We start from the raw sequence: 14,702 nt of genomic DNA, 5'->3' as shown, positions 1-14,702 counted from the left end.
ACAGGAGGAGTGACAGGGAATTTGGGGTCATCGTTAACCTGCCAAAAGTGGAGATAAAAATACTTGCGCCTAGGGCTGTACGGATTAAACAGGACAAATGCATGCAGAGGCAGTTTTACCGGGAAGCTAATGAAACATCAACCGCGGGGCTCCTTAATTGCATGGTTTCTTCCAAGTCCCAGCACCTAATTTTGCATTCATCTTTTTTTTTCTTTTCCTCTTCTTAAAGAGGACCGCCAAATCGTATAAGAATTAGGCCCTACCCATCCTGGCTCCGTCCCAAATGCACGTGGGAGGACTTATTTAGCACCCTGCCTAGCCCAGAGGCAGCGCTACATTGGGCTCCTCCATGCCTGGGGCTGGCTGGTGCCTGGCCCCCTGTCTGTCCTCAGGAGAAGGCTCCTCCCCTCCCTCTGTCCTTTCCATTGGTTCAGGATCATTTCTTTTCCTTTTTTTTTAAAAATGAAGGTAAAACACGCTGAGAGTAATTTCATAATCACAAGACTGCCCTTTCAATTGGCCCAGCACCTACCCCCTGACCTCACCACCCTCAGGAGGGTGGACCTTATCCTGGGCATAGTGCCAAGCTCTTAGTTCAGCCCTCTAGAATCTTCAAAGGAAACCAGGCTCCAGAGAGGAAAGCCAGCAGGGGGAGGCAGCATTCCTGGTGCCCAGCTTGGTCTATAGGAGGCATTGAAATTCCAGGGCCGAGGTGCCAGAGACAAAGATCATAATGAGCCGGGAAGGTGGCATAGGAAGGAGCCCATTTGCATGACAATAATTGAGCCGAGAATAGAAAGCTGGAGAGATGAAAGGGCGAGGCTGGCAGCTGAGCTGGGCTAACCCTCACAGATCAGACTACCCAGCTCTGCTCTGCAGGGGAGGCCAGGCTGAGCCTTGGGCCAGGCTTTGGGGGAGGGGAAAAGGACACCGCCCCAGGGGATTGTGGGAATGCTGGCCAGGCTGGACTTTGCCCTCCTCCTCCTCCTTCAGCCCAGAGCCCCGCTTTGCTTGCCTTTTCCTTTGTGTGTGGGCTCTGTGGCTGCAGGGCTAAGTGGGCACCATGGCTGCTCAGAATGACCTCTGCGATGTCATTGTGATCGGGGCAGGCATCCAGGGCTGCTTCACTGCATACCACCTGGCCAAACACGGGAAGAGAGTTCTCCTGCTGGAGCAGGTACTGTGTCCCTCTGTGCTCCTGACCTTAGGCACTGTCCCTGTCTCTCCCCTAGAAAGAGGTTTCCAGAGCTCGCAGGCTATGGGGCCAGGCCAGAGGGCCTGATCACAAATTCTGTGCAATTTGTAGCTTAGCTGCCTTAGTGTGTATCATTACAACGCAAAGAAAGTCCACCCTCCTAAGACCCATATCGGGTTTCTAGGTGGATTTTCTCCTTTTAACACCACCATTCCCCCGCATCCCACCCGCCTTGTTCCTGCCCTTGATCAAGAAGTGCCCCAGGCCCTGTTCTCTTCCTTCTTGCTGTCCATTCTCTTCTGTGCCAAAATGGTTGATCTGGCCCAGAAAATAAATCCGTTCCGCTTTGAGGAACCTTAAGTAAAGCTAATTTTGTCTAGAGGCAAGGCTGGTTTGTCAGCCTCTTCCCTGCACAGTCCTGGTCTCTCACCCTGGCACCCAGTGGCGGCTTCTGTTTTTTCTGCCCCCTCCAGATAATAGCAGCTTCCTGTTCGATGCACAGGAAATAAGACTTTGGTCTTATTTTTCCTTATAGGAAAGGTGACCCCAGGCAGTGCTGTCCATGACCTTGCACATGTGGGTGGGCCTGCCTATCTACAGGGTCCTTCCCTGGACATGTCCACCCAGCTCACCTGCCACAGATTCCTCCCCTCCCCTCTGCCTAAAGCTATCCAGGCTGGTTTTGGTTTGGTTGATTCTTCTTGGTAATAAGCTGGATTGGTTGGAAACCTTTAAAAAAAAATATATATATATATATCCTATATAATAACCCTATATAATAAAGAGATAATATGCAAATTGACAATCACTCCAACACATAAGATGGCTGCCCCTATGTGGACACAAGATGGCTGCCACAAGATGGCTGGCAGGGGAGGGCAGTTAGGGGTGACTAGGCCTGCAGGGCAGGGGAGGACAGTTGGGGGGACCCAGGCCTGCAAGTGAGGGCAGCTGGGGGGACCAGACCTTCAGGGGAGGGCAGTTAGGGGCAATTGGGCCAACAAGGGAGCAATTAGGCATTTATCAGGCTGGCGGGGGAGTGGTTAGGGGGTGATCAGGCTGGCAGGCAGGCAGGCAGGCAGGCGAGTGGTTGAGAGCCAGCAGTCCTGGATTGTGAGAAGTTTGTCTGACTGCTAAATGGGATTGGGTCCCAGATTGGAGAGGGTGCAGGCTGGGCTGAGGGACACTCCCCCCCCCCCCCCCCCGCCCCCACACACACATATTTTGTGCATCGGGCCTCTAGTATATATATAATAGATTTCAGAGAGGAAGGGAGAGAGATAGAAACATCAATAATGAGAGAGAATCATTGATGAGTTGCCTCCTGAACACCCCCTACTGGGGACTGGGCTGCAACCTAGGCATGTGCCCTTGACTGGAATCGAACCCAGGACCTTCAGTCTGCAGGCCAATGCTCTAGCCACTGAGCAAAACTGGCTAGGGCTGAAAACCTTTTTTTATTTTTTTATTTCTCTGTCATTTTTTTTAAAAAGCCCGAGGGATTTTCAGTTCAACCTTGCAGGCAACTCTCCTTTTTTTTTTTTTTTTTTTTTTTTTTTTTTCTTTTTTTTTTTTTTCTAAATCCCAGGTGGTTTCCTTGTCCTGAGTGATCCGAAGCCACAGGGAAATAGTCAGCATCAGTTTCCTTGTCCATGAAATGAGGGGCTAGACTAGAATGATCTCAAAGGTCTCTCTAATTCTGCTTCTCTGTGCCTCTAAGTAGGATGGGGTAGCAGCAGGATGACTGAAGACACACTAAGGGGCTTTGGGGTGTGAATGATGTTAGCAAAAAGGAAGCTGAAGAACTTCTGTTCTGATAGCCAGGCCAGGAAGGGAGAATGTATGGAAATGTTTGGAGAGTAAGTGCTCCTGATTGACAGCTCCTGGTTGACTTGATGAGCTGGCTCTTAAAGAGGGGAGGAGAGCAGTGCAAGCGGTAGCAGCTTCAGTTGTCTCTCTTGTTCTCCACTTTCAGTTCTTTCTACCACACTCCCGAGGAAGCTCCCACGGGCAGAGCCGGATAATCCGGAGGGCATACCCTGAAGACTTTTACACCCGGATGATGGACGAGTGCTACCAGATGTGGGCCCAGCTGGAGCACGAAGCTGGGACCCAACTCTACAGGTTGGAGAATTCCTTGAATCGCGGGGCCTGGCACCTGGAGGTGCTTCTAGGATGTGAGGGATGAGTGCCGTGAACCCTTGAAGTGCCGCGGAGGGACACAGGGCAAAGGGGAGTGCCAGTCACACGGAAGCATTCTGCTCACCGTCACGATCACCCACCGGTCCAGATGGCTGCTGCCAGGGGCTGGGTTCCAGGGCTGGGTTCCGACCACGTGTCCAGGGCTAGCCCAGGTTGTATCTAGATTTCCACCTGAGATTCCTGTAGGGCAGGGATGGTTATAGAAAAGGAGGCTGCTGTCTTGATTCTTTATATTCCTACTAGGATCATAACTTTTCATGCCGGCTGCAGCTCCCAACTCTCAGTGACCCCTATAAATCCGCGTTACTCTCTCTGAACACCTCCTCCCGTTGAACAAGACAGGGACGCTCCTCAGACCCCAGTGCTTGCCAGGGAGCGAGCCTGAAGCTCTTTCCTTGTAGTCCCCAAGGCAACCCTCAAGGGCCCTCCTTACCGACCTTTCACACGCTCATGGGAAGGAAGCTTGTGATACAAAGTGAACTTTAACCACCCAACCACCTCCACTCCCATCTCTGTGGCTCTTCCCGCCCACCCCCTTCTTTTTTATTGTTGATCTCTATGGCTCTTAACTGAACTTCCTACAAAACTCTAGCTCTACCCTACAGAGTGGCAGTTATTTTTAATGGACAGAAACCAAGAGGTTACTGTTCTGTAGCAAAAACACCATTAAGAACAAACTGAAATCCATTATGCAAATACAGATAGGGCGGCTAATTACAGATTTATTCCAGAGGCTGCTAATGCACCCAGCACCCAAATAGAGGAGCATGTCCTGCTGAGGGGCGGCCTGGCAAAGGGACCCCTCTCCGCCAGCCATCTGTGAACACTGCTGAGTCTCTTGTGCTTAAGGAAATGCTGAGGCCTTGGAGGGCGAACTTCTTCCTAGCAGACAAGGAGGCGGCTAAAAGAGATGTTAGAAGAATGTCTGGCCCTGGCTGGTTTGGCTCAGTGGTAGAGTGTCAGCCTGCAGACTGAAGGGTCTTGGGTTCGATTCCAGTCAAGGGCACATGCCCATGTTGTAGGCTCAATCCCCATTGATTGGTGTGCAGGAGGCAGCCAATCAATGATTCTCTCTCATCATTGATGTTTCTATCTCTTTCTACCTCTCCCTTCCTCTCTGAAATAAATAATAATAATAATTATTATGTATATATTTACACTTTTCTTTTTAAAAATATATTTTATTGATTTTTTTACAGAGAGGAAGGGAGAGGAATAGAGATTTAGAAACATTGATGAGACAGAAACAGCCATCATTTGCCTCCTGCACACCCCCCACTGGGTATGTGCTTGAAACCAAGGTACATATCCTTAACCGAAATCGAACCTGGGACCCTTGAGTCTGCAGGTTGACGCTCTATCCACTGAGCCAAACCAGTCAGGGCTAAAACACACACACACACACACACACACACACACACACACACACGCGTGCGCACACACACATATTTAAAGAAGAGTGTCTGGAGTCAGAAGGCTTGAATTTGCCTTTCTGCTCTGCCTCTCACTGGCTATGTGACCTTGGGAAAGTTTCTGTACCTCTCTGTGTTTCATATTTTCTCACGGGGTTTTCTGAGGATTAAACGAGACTTGTGAAGTACTTGGCACAGTGCCTAGCACTTTTCAATAAATGGCAGTTCCTCCCACCTGTTTTGGGTCAGCCACAACCTATCTCAACTGAGCCAGGGAGGAAGTAGGGCAGGAGGAGACAGATGGGATGCAGCAACCAAGAACATCGAGGGAAAAGGCTGCTGGAAAGGGAGCGAGGGAAAGGCTCTCATATTTTCTTAATCTTCTTCTTTGGCAGGCGGACAGGACTTTGGAACGAGGCAGGCCTGGATTTAGATATCAGCTCTGACACATTTAGCTGTGTGGTTTGGAGGAAATTGTTTAATGTCTTTGAGACTCAGTTTTCTCATCTGTAAAGTAGGAATAATAATGTCTGTTTCAGGGGCCTTTGTGAGGATAAGTATGAAAAGAGCTTAGACAAAGCACCACCACCATCATCATCATCATCATCATCATCATCATCACATATTTAGTGCTTATAGTAAGAAGGTAAAGTTGTTCTAAAACTACCTGATATAATATTAACCCTCTTAGTTCTCACTAAATCTCATTAGAGAGTTGCTACTGAGTAGTCACAGAATTCTTGTAGTCTAGAGCAGGGTTCGGAACACTTTTTCTGTTATGGCCAAATAGTATTTTAGGTCTTGCAGGCCATATGGTCTCTGTTGCAGCTATTGAATGTTGCCCATTACTCAACTCTCCCTCTGCAGTGTGAAAGCAGCCACAGAGAATATGTAAACAGATGAGCGTGGCTGTGTCCCAACAAAACTGTATTTATGGACACAAACATTTCATATAATTTTCATGTCATGAAACATTCTTCTTTTTGCTTTTTATCAACCATTAAAAAAATACAAGCACCATCTTGGCTTGTGACGAGAACAAGTGTCAGGCCTGACTTGGCCCCTGGGTTGCAGTTTGCTGGCCCCCTGGTTTAGAAGATACCACACATTGGTTCCTTTGTCTACCCCCTGTCTCCAAACAAGTTTATTGCTAAATCATCCCAGATCAGAGGACTGCTGATGTACATTTAAAGACAGAGACATACATAGCCCTCCTTAAAAGACCATTCTGATGTCTCCCAGCCTCAGTTATGAAAAAGGAAGAGTAAAGGGAATATGCTCTGAAAACCTTAAAAGAGGTTTTTAGAGGTCATATAGAGTGTTAGGTGTTCTGTATTATTATTATTTTTAAAATATATTTTATTGATTTTTTTTACAGAAAGGAAGAGAGAGGGAGAGTTAGAAACATCGATGAGAGAGAAAAACATCAATCAGCTGCCTCCTGCACACTCCCTACTGGGGATGTGCCCGCAACCAAGGTACATGCCCTTGACTGGAATCGAACTTGGGACCCTTGAGTCTGTAGGCCAACGCTATATCCACTGAGCCAAACCAGTTAGGGCTACTATTATTAATATTCACAAGTCCTTTCTATTGCTAACCCAATTGACCCAGGCACAGTAATTTATTTGTGTTTTTTTTTTTTTTTTTAACTTAGTAAGGGACACAGAACAGATATTTCCCATTCCAATTCCTTTAGCTTTTGTTCTTAATTCAGATTTTCTAAATAATCCATCATCTTCCTGGTGGATCATATTGTAACAGATTCTTCTGGAAGAACTAGCACAATATCATAATCTAACTGATGGATATGGGTGCATTTACTTAATGCCATTTGATGATGATTTAAAGAAAATAACACCTTCAGGAGTTGGTAGGCGAGGCGCTTGCTCCATTCTTTTTAGTCTGTCCTGTCGCTTCCTGTGACAGTGGCATACTAAACATGGGTGAGCTCGGGATATTTGCATATATTCTGGAAACAGGCTCTGACACATGTGTCAGATCACAAGGTCTGAGCCTTTGTGATGTGTACAGCCAGCACGCTGATAGCAACAGCAAATCCCAGCTCCGTGGCCCCTCTCTTCGCGCCCCGCCTTTTCCCTTTGAGGCCTACCATCCAGCTCCTGACCCCGGCTGCCCCTGCTTAGCTGACAATATCAGACAAGATCACAGCCGCAGGCAGTACAGCTGCTGGCAGAACCTGGTGGCCCCCTCCGCAGCTGCTGCTTCCTGTGCCTGCGAAGTGTCTGGCTTGTCAGCCACATCCCCTCCCCGGAGCGGTCTTTGTTAACCGATTCCACCTCGGCCGGCTGAGCAGAGGATGAAACGCAGAGAGCTCCTCCAGCACCAACAAAGACAGCAGCCATCGCACGTCCTTACTCGAATCCCTTCCCCGAGGTGACTCTGAGAGCTGGCTTGCCTGGCACTTTTAACCAGGAGATGGGGAAGCTGGAGACTGGGCTAGGAGCTGGCACATGGGGGGAGAGATGTCTGCCCTCCCTCCCTTACCCCCCAATTCCTCCCCACTCCACCTTGCCTCCGGTCCTGGTAGAATTCCCTAGTCACCAACTCCATGGCTTTAGTGGGGCCATCGAGTCAACACGAGCCTTGGGAGGAATCTTTGATTCCCTCTTCCTCTTCCGGTCCCGGCGGGGGCTGGGAGGAAGGCACAGTTCATGCCCAATGCTTCGCACTCAGCTGAGGGCATCCGAGGAGTTGGGAGCTGCACTCTTCCCAGGGATTCCTGACCGCCCGGCCTGGCCTCGCTCCCGGTGCCTTCTTGCTAGGCCAGCCCCAACCAGTCATCTTCTGGGCATTTCCTGTGATGCCTCCCCAAATTTTGTATCTTAAGGTCAGAGCAAAAAAAAGAGGAGAGAGAGGCCCAGGGCACCGGGGCGAGAAATGGATGCAGAACGAGCAGTGTGTTTATTGGGATCTAGAAAAGCCATTAAAAAAAATAAGCACTTAACTGATTTTCAATCTGCCCGTGGAAGTCATCTTCATACGGCGGAAAAGCCCATTCTCCCGTCCCGGTTTTGATTGACTGATTTCCAATTCTCTAAGCATTTCCCACAGGAGCCTCTCACCTATCTCCCATAATGACAGGCCTCTGCATTGCCAGGCAGTGTTTTACATTTATTTCCGATTTGCTCATAATGGTCAGAAATCTCCCTCCGATCCGAGGCGCTTCTCCAGCAGGGCTCGGCTTCCCTCAGGCCAAATAGCTCAGCCGTGATCCACGGAAAATGAGAATTTCCCAGACAGCGTCTTCGGACGAAGGGAGGGTCCAGCATCACACATTCAGACGGAAAATTTCCCACTGTTAGATCAATATCTGGGCTAAGAAATAAATGCCACGGGGGCAGAGAGCGGGAGCGAAATGATTGCGATCGGCACAATTACATTCGCCGGCAGAGCCGGCTCGCTGATTGCTCCTCGGGACGGGGCTCTCCCGCTTCATCCACCGCAGGATGGCTTGGGAATGAGAGCGTCACTCAGCATTTCATAATTCAGCAGATTGGCCCGTTGTCTTGGCATGCGTTCATTTCCCTGTACTGTACATTCCTGCGCGAGAGGATCTTATTTCAAGGAAGGAAGGGGAGAAGGAGGGAAGGGAGAAAGAAAAGGAGGAATGGAGAAAGGAAGGGAGGAGGGAGAAAGGGAAAGGAGCAAAATCTGAGAGCATATGAGAGACCAAGGCTGATTGATACATTGCCGGCAGGGTTAGAATATGCCGTTCTACTTCCAGGCCAAACGATCTGATGCTCTCGTGAGCAGTTAAGCCAGGTCTTTCCCAGAATTCTACCTGGCTGCCACCTCATCGGGTAAAAAGGGCTCAAGAACATACACTTGGGTGACTTCTTTTAAAAAAAATATATATTCCATTGATTTTTTACAGAGAGGAAGAGAGAGAGATAGAGAGATAGAAATATCGATGAGAGAGAATCATCGATCAGCTGCCTTTTGCACACCCCCTACTGGGGATGTGTCTGCAACCAAGGTACATGCCCATGACCGGAATCGAACCTGGAACCTTTCAGTCCGCAGGCTGACGCTCTATCCACTGAGCCAAACCGGTTTTGGCTTGGGTGACTTCTTAATTATCCTGTTGACCATGATGTTTATTTACTAGGCACGTTTCCGTTAGCTGAGCACCCATCTGAGGTTCTTTTTGGGGGCCACAGGAAAAAGATGGTCTGCCGCTAGTGGGGATTTCTCTAGCATCCTTCCTCTGCCGAGCTTTGAAGAGGCAGTTACTTATGGCTTTCTCACCAGTGGTGAATGCTGGGTAGGCAGGGGCCATGGCAAATGAATTGGGCACGCTGCGTGGTTCTGTGTACTGACACCAGCCCCGGGGCCCGCGGCGTCTCTAACCCCTCCCAATCTCCTCTTTAATCCCCCCAACCAGATAATGTGGGATTTGGAAGCATGTAATATCCATGAGACTCCATTATAGACTATTACGAGCTTTATATGTGGTACCCGGAGGATGTACCAGGCTGATGCCGGTCACCACGGCTGCTGAAACTGAGAGAGATGACAGGAATGGTTCCAAGGCCCAACGTGACCTTTCCATTGTTTAGATCATTTTCCACAAAAAAAGGAATCTCTGGTTTCTTGTGACCGGGAGACAGAAAGCAGTCCAGAGAAACAGCTTTTACTCCCTGAGTGAGTAGGAGACACAAAGGGAAGTATAAAGAGAAACAAAGCTGTAGAATCATTAAATTAAATTTGCTGGAGCCTTAAGAGATCTTCTGGCATTTTTGCACGAAGGTGCTATTGGCATTTGGGCGGGATCTTCCTGAGCATTGCAGGTTTAGCATCCCTGGTCCCTGTCCACTAAATGTGAATGGCAACCCCCACGCATTGTGACAATAAAAAAAGAAAAGGCCCATGACATTTCCACATGCCCCTGGGCTGGAGATGGTGCACATTGATGTGGAACCACCAATAGTCCAACAGACATTGTCACAGAGGAGGAATCTGGGGCTTGGAGGAATCATAGCAAGGTCACAGGGGATGCTGGGATTGGCCCCAGAGCCAGACCTCCCAATTTAGGTCCCTTTCCACCAAATGGGCAGCCTCTAAGAAGGAGCAGAGAGATAGACAAACAAAGGAAGGCACAAAACATTACATGACAAGAAAAGGGACAGGGGAAAGAAACAGCAGGGGTGGGGGAAGAGGACAGAGTCAAGATGAAAATAGTGAATAGGGTCAGGGGATGGGAGGAAGGGAAGAGGTCACATCAAACTCATGGAACACCTACCACTTTCTAGGTGTGGAAATAAAAGAGGACTTAGGGTCTTTGGCCTCAAAGACAGAATGGATTCTGAGAGGGATGAGGGAGAAACAAGCAAACCTATAGGAGTGAGAGACAGGGCAGACTTGGGAATGGCCTGGAAACCAGCTCAGTAACACTGTGGTTCTTGCTACAGAGTTGAGAAAACTTCACTTGTGTGTTGCTTTTAAAAATATATATTTGATTTTTACAGAGAGGAAGAGGGAGGGAGAGACAGTTAGAAACATCGATGAGAGAGAAACATCAATCAGCTGCCTGGGGATGTGCCTGCAACCAAGGTACATGCCCTTGACTGGAATTGAACCTGGGACTCTTCAGTCCGAAGGCCGACGCTCTATCCACTGAGCCAAACTGGTCAGGGCCACATGTGTGAGTGTGTGTGTGTGTGTGTGTGTGTGTGTGTGTGTGTTTTAATGGAAGGCCGGGACTCTCCTTGAAGCCTGGCCCTCGGTCCCTTGCTGAAGAATGAGAGAGAATGGCCCAGGATCCTGATGCATACCTTCACCCAGGTGTGTCTTATTTTATTTTTTTACAGGCAGACTGGACTACTACTGCTGGGAGTGAAGGAGAATCAAGAATTAAAGACAACCCAGGCTACTTTGTCGAGGCTGGGGGTGCAACACCAGTGTCTCTCACCTGAAGAACTGAAGCAGCGTTTCCCCAGCATTCGGCTGACCAAGGGAGAAATGGGGCTCTTGGAGGAGTCTGGAGGAGTTCTCTATGCGGCCAAGGCCCTCCGGGTCCTTCAGGTGATGCTGTGCAGTGTTAGGGGCAATGCGACTCCTGATCTGGGCACCCTGGGTCCCAATCAGTCATTTCCCCTCCCCCTCCCCCCACTGGATGAGAGCCTCTGCCATGCTGGCTTTAGTCTTGACCTTTGGGTAGGGCAGTTTTATATACCCTGCTCGGTCTTGCCAGTGTGGGGAGGAGTTCTAGGATCTGCACTCTTTCCTGCCCTAAGCAAAGGACTCTGTCCTCCAGGGTGAACTGCATATGTATCACCATTTGCCCTTCTCTGATCCTGTCCTTTCAGGATGCAATTCGACAGCTCGGAGGCAAAGTGTGCGATGGCGAGAAGGTGATGGAGATAAAACCAGGGCTGCCGGTCATGGTGAAAACCACCTGCAAGAGTTACCGAGCCCACAGCGTGGTCATCACAGCAGGTCCTTGGAGCAACAGGCTCCTCCGTCCCCTGGGACTTGAGCTGCCTCTGCAGGTAAGGGGCGCCGGGAGCCCGAGAGTTGGTGCTTAGGAGAAGAAGCCTTGGAGCCAGGCGGCCACTTCCTGGTGGACAGCTTCGGGCAAATTGCTTTCCCTCACTGAGCCTCGGTTGTATAGCCTGTAAGATTGGGGACAGGGCTGCTGGAGGATTAAATTAAAAGATACACATAAAGCTCTTGGGAGATGGTCTGGCCACTTGTAAGCACTCCTCGGCAAATATAAGGCATTGTTCATTCCTGGAGGGAAAGAAGGAAGGCAGGGTGCAGTTATAGGAGAAGACTGAGCATGGGAGAAGAGACAGAGACTCAGAGATTTCTGTGCATCATGATATAATGTAATACGCAAATGGCATGACAGCTGGATGGAAAAGGGACAGATGAGTGGAGTGGGGCATCTGGGCTATGTGGCAGGGCCAGGAGATCCCAGAAGAAACGGTTTTGTGATCTTTAGCGTGCCCAGGCTTTCCCTTCTCATCTCCCACCTCCTCTCCCTGCTTCAAGGCCCTGCGGATCAACGTGTGCTACTGGCGCGAGAAGGTTCCCGGACGCTACGGTGCGTCCCAGGCCTTCCCCTGCTTCCTGGGCCTGGACCTCAGGCTGGCTCCGCACCACATCTATGGGCTGCCCTCTGACGAGTACCCCGGGCTGATGAAGGTGAGTGAAAGGCAGAGAGGAGGCACGGAGGGGTGCACACAGAATTGGGGCAACTGCTCTTCCGTTCCCAGACGACGCCCTCAGATGCCCATGGGCAGCAGCAGGAGTCCACCTCCCTGCTCACGACTTGCCTTTCGAGACATCCAGCTGCCCGAGGCCCAACAAAGGGAGCCCAGCCCTTCCTTTGCAAACAGAGGGTTGGCGGGGAAGGAACAGCTAGGCAACCTTGCGTGGCAACCAGCAGCATCTGTCAGGGGACTGGGGGAGGCTGGGATGATGGATGGGGGCACCGTGTGCGCACAAGCCTGTCCCCTGGGCTGGGTGGGTGTGCGGGAATGCCGGCCCTCGCAGCTCCCTCACTCACCCTGCTCTGATTGGGAGCCAGGTCTGCTATCACCACGGCAACAACGCAGATCCAGAGGAGCGGGACTGCCCCGCAGCCTTTGCAGACATTCAGGACGTGCAGATCCTGAGCCGCTTTGTCAGAGATCACTTACCGGACCTGGAGCCCGAGCCTGCCATTGTGGAGCGTTGCATGTACACGGTGAGGGGGTGGGCAGCCCCGGAGGACAGGGGAAGGAGACAGATGGGCCTGGCGCTGCTCGGGCTCGACGCCGCCCGACTCCTGACGTAGTATGTGACTTGAAACAAATGAGTTAATTTCTGTGGTTCGGCTCACCTCCGCCAGCGAGGGCCCATTAGAGGTTATTCATATGCCTTTTCATTAGGAAACTAGACTTGGGCCTGGCAGTCCCTCACGATGCTTCCCAGAAGGGCTCTAAGAGATTTTTTGGCAAGATGTTCCAGTTGAGCGGGCCTTAGGGACAAAGAGAAGGGACAGATGTCACCGGAGCCCGAGGCATCTTGGCTAAGTTCGTTTTGCGCGCATTAACTGAGCACCTACTGGGTTCACAGCTCTGCGGAGGAGAGAGGCAGATGGACGAGAGAGAAAGGCTGACGTGCCCAAAGGGGGCGCGGGCACGCAGGGAGCGTTCCTGTGCCGCGTTCCCATTCTTCCTGGAAGGAAACCCAGCCTAACCTTCTCCCTCCCGAGCCCGCAGTTCTTCCTCCTTCTGCCCTCAGAGGACACGGGTGTGATTGTTTCTTTACAGAACACCCCCGATAAACACTTCATTCTTGACCGACACCCCAAGTACGACAACATTATCATTGGTGCTGGATTCTCGGGTGAGTCTGAGAAGGGGGAGGTGGGGTGCCCTAAAGCTGAGAGTCAGTGCTCTCTGCCAGGCAGAATGGTGTTAACTGGCCATTAGGGGCCAATGCCTACACACCGAGTGTTTAAGGGGCTGGGCAGGGAAATCGGGGCGGTGGGGGGGGGGGGGGGAGTGCCATAGTGGCAGGCTCTATCTCAGGACGGTGTAGGGGACCTCCAGAGAGCCCGGCCCCCGTCTCTGAGGACGCCCACAACCTGCTCTTCTCCCTCTAGGGCATGGATTCAAGCTGGCCCCTGTTGTGGGCAAGATCCTGTACGAATTAAGCATGAAGCTGACACCATCCTATGACTTGTCCCCTTTTCGAATCAGCCGCTTCCCTGGCCTGGGCAAAGCTCACCTTTGACCCAGACATCCAAGACGTCCAGCAGCCTTTGTTTTGAATAAAGCCCTCTGTTGGGAAGGCTTCTTTGGGGGGTGGGGGGGAGAAGAGAGAAGGGAGTGGCTGTGGGATGCCATCCTCTTCTGCGTTGAGAGTCCCCCCTAAACACCAGATGGTTGGATGTACCTTCTTCCCTGGCCAGCTCCTCAATCCCATTACTTTCTTGCTTCTAGAAGGTCAATCAAATATTCTATCATCATGGAGTAGCAAGGACCTTGGAGAGGATATCTGTCGATGCAACGAGGGGCATAAGGGTCGGGGCAGGAGACCAAAGCGGCTGTTAAAATTCTCTTGGCCGGGACATCTGATGAATTGGAGATGGGTTTGACTAGGGCTGCCCAGGGGAGGGTAAACAAGATGACTCCTGTCCTTGAAGTTCCTTTTCCTTAAAACTAGAGCCAACCTCCATCACAAGCTCTGCTAAAACCTGGCTCATGCCGAAACCGGTTTGGCTCAGTGGATAGAGCGTCGGCCTGTGGACTGAAGGGTCCTAGGCTCGATTCCGGTCAAGGGCATGTACCTTGGTTGCGGGCATATCCCCCGTGGGGGGTATGCAGGAGGCAACTGATCGATGTTTCTCTCTTATTGATGTTTCTAACTTTCTATCCCTCTTCCTTCCTCCCTGTAAAATACCAATAAACACACACACACACAGACACACACAAAAAACAAACAAATAAACAAACAAACAAAAAAAACACACAAAAAAAACTGACTCATTGTGGGTGCACCATAAATGTTCGTTGAAAATAAAACACACATGTTGAATCAACAAATAAGTAACGGCATTGCCTTAAAGCCTGTGGTGGGCTTCATTTTCCGCGTGACCTCCTTTCCTACAGACTCAGCGCCACAGAATCCATTACCCCAGGATTACCCTTTGATGCCCTGCACCCCTTTCCTCTGGATTCTTTGTCTGGTTCTCTTCCTCTCTCTGGTTCTGGAAAGATTCTCAGCCCCCAGCCGCCCATTAAGGTGTATTGTCAGGTCCTTATGAAGATGGAACTGTTATACCAGAAAGAAAGAGAGACACACTCGCTTAGAAACCCTGCTCAATGTTTGAATGTTAAATGTGCCATTTTATTATCATTAGGATTGCTCCCACT

General features: G+C 50.4%; 1 protein-coding gene across 2 annotated transcripts; it reads left to right on the top strand.

The window, feature by feature from the left end:
- The first annotated feature begins 963 nt into the window (after positions 1-963).
- Positions 964-14,157, top strand: PIPOX (pipecolic acid and sarcosine oxidase). 2 transcript variants are annotated; one of them, XM_036408713.2, is made up of 9 exons: positions 966-1,177; positions 3,171-3,319; positions 10,644-10,857; positions 11,142-11,324; positions 11,830-11,982; positions 12,368-12,526; positions 13,095-13,170; positions 13,430-13,606; positions 13,768-14,157. In XM_036408713.2, the coding sequence occupies exons 1-8, from the start codon at positions 1,064-1,066 to the stop codon at positions 13,558-13,560; spliced, it is 1,179 nt and encodes a 392-aa protein (XP_036264606.1). In that variant the 5' UTR covers positions 966-1,063; the 3' UTR covers positions 13,561-13,606; positions 13,768-14,157. The 2 variants fall into 2 exon arrangements, 1 of the variants encoding a protein (XP_036264606.1); XR_006739634.1 differs by lacking the exon at positions 13,768-14,157 and having other exon boundaries at positions 964-1,177; positions 12,334-12,526; positions 13,430-13,571.
- The last annotated feature ends 545 nt before the right edge of the window (positions 14,158-14,702 follow it).

This window comes from Pipistrellus kuhlii, unplaced genomic scaffold, assembly GCF_014108245.1.
Source record: "Pipistrellus kuhlii isolate mPipKuh1 unplaced genomic scaffold, mPipKuh1.p scaffold_m20_p_39, whole genome shotgun sequence".
NCBI lineage: Eukaryota > Metazoa > Chordata > Mammalia > Chiroptera > Vespertilionidae > Pipistrellus > Pipistrellus kuhlii.
The sequence above is the reverse complement of the archived record's forward strand: the minus strand, read 5'-3'. Positions and strand labels throughout refer to the sequence as shown.